This window comes from Castor canadensis, chromosome 11 (genome assembly GCF_047511655.1).
Source record: "Castor canadensis chromosome 11, mCasCan1.hap1v2, whole genome shotgun sequence".
In the NCBI taxonomy this organism is placed as follows: domain Eukaryota; kingdom Metazoa; phylum Chordata; class Mammalia; order Rodentia; family Castoridae; genus Castor; species Castor canadensis.
In genome coordinates this window covers 143,261,727-143,268,367 of record NC_133396.1, presented here as the reverse complement: position 1 = coordinate 143,268,367, position 6,641 = coordinate 143,261,727, and the positions used below count along the sequence as shown (strand labels likewise).

General features: G+C 37.7%; 1 protein-coding gene across 7 annotated transcripts in view; it reads right to left on the bottom strand.

Moving 5' to 3' along the window:
• Window positions 1-274: 274 nt before the first annotated feature.
• Window positions 275-6,641, bottom strand: part of Nvl (nuclear VCP like) — a 76,427-nt gene continuing 70,060 nt past the window's right edge. For 6 of the 7 annotated variants that reach the window (XM_074048882.1, XM_020174135.2, XM_074048880.1 and 3 more), the window contains 2 exons: window positions 5,619-5,689; window positions 275-589 (listed from right to left, as the gene is read on the bottom strand). In XM_074048882.1, coding sequence (XP_073904983.1) covers window positions 545-589; window positions 5,619-5,689 — 116 coding nt within the window. In that variant the 3' untranslated portion in view covers window positions 275-544. The remainder of the gene's footprint in view (window positions 590-5,618; window positions 5,690-6,641) is intronic. The other variant, XR_002213009.2, reaches the window with a different exon arrangement.

The following is a 6,641-nucleotide window of genomic DNA, read 5'->3' as shown; positions in this document are numbered from 1 at the left end:
CTTCTAAAGAACCAAAAACCCAGCCAGAGAAACTCTTCCACATTGTAAAGAAGCTACGGAGGCTTACCAGCTCTCGAGAAAAGCTAATTCTAAACTGAATCCTTTTGCTATAAAGGACATTATTGGAAGAAACTTGATTGGGGCCTGAGGATGACATGGTAGCAACGTGTAGCAAAATATCATGCTGTGCAGGAAATCTACATCAAAGTATATGGGATGATGGGGCATCAGGCTGGCACCTTTTTTTCAGGGGGATCAGAGAAAAAGATGTAACTTTTGTTGAAACTATTCAAAATAAAATTTTATTTGAAAAAAGATTTTAGCGGTTTAAATTTTTTTTTTTCCTTAAAGAGAAAGTGTACAATTTTCCCATAAGGCTGACCAGATGGGAAGAACCTTCACCTCCAGCTTGGCCTTGTTAATTTGAACATAAAATGCTTACATGACCCCACATCCATGTTAGGCTGAAAGTGAGCACCTCAGAGCACATGCTATTCTTGCTAGTTCCATACACTACATTCCTCGAAACTAGCTGCTGGAGATGTCACCGGCTGAGGGATCGCTGCAGAGCTTCATACATCATTTGATCCTAAAAGGAGGGAAGAAACATAATATAGAGCAGATCATGCTTGGCTATGGACCGAATGGCATAATCCCAAGTTCATATGGTGAAGTCCTAACCCCCTGGAGTAAATAACAGAGATATTCAAAAAGGAAAGACGACATGAAGACACAGAGAGAAGAAGCCATCTGCAAGGACAGAAGTCTCAGAAAATACAGCACCTAACATCTTAATCTTGAATGTCTGGCCTCCAGAGCTGTGAAAACACAAAGTAAGCCCCCAGTCTGTGGTCCTTTACTATGGCAGCCCTAGCTACTGGACTCACTGTTAAGAGAGACCTGGCCTAACCTCCCTGTACCTACAATCTACACGTGCTCCTTTCCAGTAAATTCCCATGACTTTCATGGTCCACTGAAGTTTGCTTTAAGTATCAGGTCAAGAGATTCTCATTTATATCTAATTAGGGGAGAAGCCAGACTTCTAAACCATGCTAAATTCAGGTGGAAACAGGAGGCAAAAGCATAGGTTTCTTAAAAAAATCTTTAAAATCTATCTTAATTTTTTCTTTTGGATAGATAAAACATTTACAAAATTCAAAAGTAGTATGTAAAACCAAGCCGAGTGCCAATGGCTCATGCCTTTAATCCTAGCTACTTGGGAGGCTGACATTGAAAGGATCGCAGTTTGAGGCCAACGATGGCAAAAAGTTAGCAAGATGCCATCTCAATGGAAAAAAAGCTGGGCATGGTGGTGCTTATCTGTCATCCCTGCTAAGGAAGAAAGCATAAAACAGGAGAATCAATCACATTCTAGGCCATGGGCAAAAACCGAGACCCTAGAGGAAAAAGGACTGGAAGGTATGGTGTAAGCAGTAGCACGCCTGCCTCGCAAGTGGGAAGCCCTGAGCTCAAACTCCTAGTACCACCAAAATATATACACACACATATAAAACCTTATAATGGAAAAGGTTTTTCTCTCCTACACTACCTCTCCCCTCAGATAACCAATGTATTCTTCTATATTTTCTCTCTGCAAATACAAATGCTCTCATTTTGTTGCTGTTGTTGTTGATACTGGGATTTCAACACAGGGCCTTGTGCTTGCTAGGCAGGCACCCTACCACTTGAGTCACCCTTTCAGCTTCTTCTTTTTTTAAAACATAAATGGTAGCATATCTTAGACACACTGCGATTTTATTATCTATGTTTGGAAATAAATATCAGTCTCTGGAACAGCTAAATCACTCGTATGAAAATTTAGAGTTTGAGTCTTTGGCTATTATTATATACGATGATGCTTCAACGAATAAATAACTTCCTGTGGACATGTATATTTTGAGAATAAATTCATGTAAAGGAGTTAGGAGTCAACTTTTGTCATAACTGTAACTTTGGCAGACACATCAAACTGCCATCCAAAAGGGCAGACTGATGGAAACACCACCAGCTGGGTATGAGTGAGCCTGTTTCCTCATAAGCTGTTCAAATGTGTGATGGTTATAAGCCACCTAGTTTATGGTAGACAGAGACAAGAGAAAGAATAAATATTTTATTCAAAATAGCCATTTTCTGGAAGATATAAACTTAAGACTTTCAGGTATCTCAAATAGGTATAGCTGAAATACTGAATTAACACTGAAATACGGGGAAAAAAAAGCCTGTTTCTCAGTATCAGTGCTAAGTGACAGAGTAAAGACATCCTAAGCATATCCTGTTTAAAATCAGATTAAAAGAATTCCTTTTTGATAAATTTTTCATTATAAAATATTTATTATACAGATATTAGAAAATATACAGGAGAAAATAAATTAAGAAACACTGCTTCATTCCCAGAGATAATTACTGCTACTATCTTGGTATCGTACACTTTAAATTATGATTTTTTAATATTTAACTTTTAAATAGGAAATACATTCATGATTCGAAGTCTAAACAAGATAAAAGTCACCAGCTTCCCAGCTTCCTTCCCATTATTACTCCAGAAGGACCTTTAAGACCAACTGATATGTCAATCAAGGAATGAAGGCTCTGGACCTTGATGGTACTTTTTTTTTTAAAGATCAATCAGCTTGGTCATCTGTTTTCTATTATTGATTCAAAATTAATATTAAACATTTTTCCAAACGATAAACAGTAGCTCCTTATTCATTAAGGTACTTCCCAAAAATAATTATTTAAACTATAAAGACATGACCTCCAAAGACATTAAAAAAAATATAAGAGAATCAAGTAACATCATTAGGACATCCATGTACCAAACTGACCCATTCAAAATCCCAGCAGGCTTTTTCTGTAGAAATTCATAAGCTTAATACAAATGTTATATGGAAGTAGAAAAGGTCAAACATAAGACAAAATTGCGGAGGGAAGCAATAAAATATATTTGAGGCACTTACACTACCTGATTTCAAGGCTTATTTTAAATTTGTAATTAAAGAAAAAAAAAGGGTGGTGGGGGGGAGAGTGACAAGAAGACACTTGCAGAAAAGTACAGGTAAAGATCAATGGACAAGCCGGGCACCAGTGGCTCACGTCTGTAATCCTAGCTACTCAGGAGGCAGAGATCAGGAGGATCGTGGTTCGAACACAGCCTAGGCAAATAGTTTGCAAGACCCTATCTTCACAAAACCTTTCACAAAAATAGGGCTGGTAGAGTGGCTAAAGGTGAAGGCCCTCAGTTCAAGCGCCAGTACTGCAACAACAACAACAAAAATCAACGGACAGAACGGAGTATCAAAATAAACTCAGGTACATATGACCAATTCATGTTCAAAAAGAGAGCATGGTATTTCATTGAGAGAAATGTTTTTCAACAAGGGCCACAGGGAAGAAAGTTGCTACAAACCATACCTCACATCAAATACAAAAGTTACACTAGTCCCTTCTTTTCAACAGGTTTCTTATCTGCAGATTTAACCAACTGCACATCAAGAATATTATGAAAAAAAGAACTCTACTTAACATGTGCAAACTTTTTTCTTGTCACTATTTTCTAAATAATACAGTATTAACTATTTACATAGCGTGTACACTGTTTTAGGCATTACACATAGTCTAGAGATGACTTAGAATATAGGGAGGGTTCGCATAGGTTGTTTGTAAATACTATACCATTTTACATACTGGACTTGAGCATTTTGGTGTCTGTGGGGATCTTGGAACCCAATCCTCCACAAACAAGAAGGGACAGCTACAATTTGAAGTGGATGGGAAAACTGTAAAACTTATTTATAGAATAAAAGGAGAAAAATTTGGCGATCTTGGTAAAGGCAAGATTTATGACAAAAACACAAACCATAAAAGAAAAGTAATAAATTTGAAGACTCTAGTAAAAGAAGACTTTAAAATATACAATGGTAAGTGATAGATAAGGAAAAAACATCCTTAATATGTATTTCTGATGATACTTTAATCCAGAATAAACTGAAAAATTTTTACTACAACTCTCCATAATGAAATAACTCAATCTTTTTAAAAAAGATTGACCATATGACCTCATTGAGTCACTGTCTTTCGTCAGAGACAGGATTGCTGCCAGCCTAGGGGAAAAAAAAATAGCTAGCAAAAACCCATCTCAAAAACAACAAAAAAACCTAAGCCTGGTGGTATGCACCTGTTATCCCACCTGCACAGGAAGCATAAAAGTAGGAGGACTGTGATCCAGGCTGACCTGGGCAAAAACTCAATTCCCTTTCTCAAAAATATCCAAAGCAAAGGCTGGGGAGTGTGGCTCAAGTGGCTGAGAGCCTGCCTAGCAAGTGTGAGGCCCTGAGTTCAAATTCTAGTACCACCAAAAAAAAAAAAAGTTTTCAATCAATAATTATAATAGGAACAATATAATGAACAGTATAATGAACTGGAGAATAAATTGACTAACTTTTAAAGAAGTTTTAATACAACCAATACACAAGTTTTCATCACCAAATACGATTATTTTTAGATTCTAAACACAGTATATGATATTCAAGTGAACAAAATTTATCCCAACAGGATCTGACTAAGAAATTTCTTAGGGCTGAATATTTCTCAGTCAACCATCTTTCTCAGTACAAGAATAACAAAACCTAATCTCACTTAATAGCAACCATTTTAACACACTGCAAGCAGAATACCTGAACACAGTAAAGAATAAACATGGAAAACCTGTCATTTTGTGTAAGAAGTTGGAGTGATTTTTTATTTTTAAAACCCCTTTCCTACCTTACAGTGCAGATATTCGTACTTCCCTGAAATGGAACTATAAACTCTATGGTTTAGTTTGGGTATGGTCTAGCTCCAAAAAAACCCAAAAAACCAAAAAAAAATCTGTCAGCCAGGCATGGTGCCACATACCTATAATCCCAGCACTCAAGAGGCAGAGGCAGGAGAATCAAAAGTTTGAGGCCAATCCAGAGTACACAGCAAGTTGGAGGCCAGCAAGGGTTACATAAAAATATTGAAAGAAAAAAATTCAGGGAGAGGTGGGGGGGGGTGGTGGTGTGTGTGTGTGTGTCACACTGAAGTGATTAGCCTAGCAAGCAGGAAGCCTGATTTAAAACCCCAGCACTGCCAAAAAAAAATACATAAATAAATAAATAAAATCATCTGTCAGAAAAGGTTAAATCAGACAATATTTGAATGATACTTAAGAATTCTTGAGACTGGCTGAGTGGTACTACACACCTATAATCCCAGCTAGAAACAAGAGGATCTCAAGTTCAAGGCAAGCCTGGGCGAAATCAGTGAGACCCTATCACAAAACAAAATGACTCAAGTGGTAGAGCAGTTGCCTAGCAAATGCAAGGCCCTAAGAGAAAGTGTGGAAAGAACTCTGAGACATATTTGACTGCAGCTTTCTCTGAATAAATAATGTTTGAAAAATCTAGACAAAATTTAAATCTCTCCAGAACACTCTCACAAAAGCCATTGTATGCTTTCCTTTTGAGTTAAAATGTAACATGTAATTTCTTTCAGGAAGTAGAAATGATATAGAGATAAAATCAGCAGAGTTTAGGGAATCATGAGTTCCTGTCCACTGATATCACTTCTCTTTCTAGACATTAAAGAACATTTCTCACCTTTACTGATATAGATGGTTTCACTTTCTTGAAAGCCTCTTCAAAATGCATATGATTAATCTTGAGTGCACCTGTAGGGTAAATGCATAAGTATACACTTATCAGTAGAGTCCACTAACTGTGAGCTATAACAGTTTCTCTAGCGAGACATCCAAGCCTTCAAACAGAAACTGAGTGACTGAGGGTCTTTTACACACACCCCCTCATCAGCCCTGCCGGAGACTCTGACCACTTGAGTCACAGTCTTTTAGTCAGGGAGAAAGGATTGCTGGGCAGCATGTGCCATGTCTCACAGACTCACTGCCCAAGATATCTATGCATGAAATCAGTGTTTGAACTTTGCATCCTGGTCATGCTCCCAAAATTCATCAGCATAGAGATGGTCATAGGAAATTTCTCAACCATAGCAAAAATAACCAAGTACATATATTACTGCCACAGGATGTCTTCTTGGGTATAAATTTACACAGAGGACATATGTCACAACACTGGATTGGATGGGGTTGTAATTGTTTAAAAGGCTAGGCCAAGGCTGGTAGAGTGGCTCAAGTGGTAGAGCACCTGCTTAGCAAGCCATGAGGCCCTGCGTTCAAACTCTAGTACCACCTAAAATATAAAAAATTAAATTAAAAAGTATAAAAATAAAGAGTTAGGCCATTACATAAGTAAGTGAAATAAAATAGCTAAGCATTAAAATACGACTTGGTTTAGAATGTTAATATGACAAATTATGTGATGATGATTTATACACAAAACAGTAAACTTAGCCGGTGCCAGTGGCTTACACCTGTAACCCTAGCCACTTGGGAGGCTGAAATCAGGAGATTCAAAGTTTGAGGCCAGCCTAGGCAAATATTTCACAAGACCCTGTCTCCAAAATAACCAAAGTAAAATGGACTGGAGGTGTGGCAAGTGGTAGAGCACCTCCTCTGCAAACATGAAGCCCCGAATTCAAACTCCAATCCCATACACACACACACACACACACACACACACACACACACACACACACACGCACGCAAG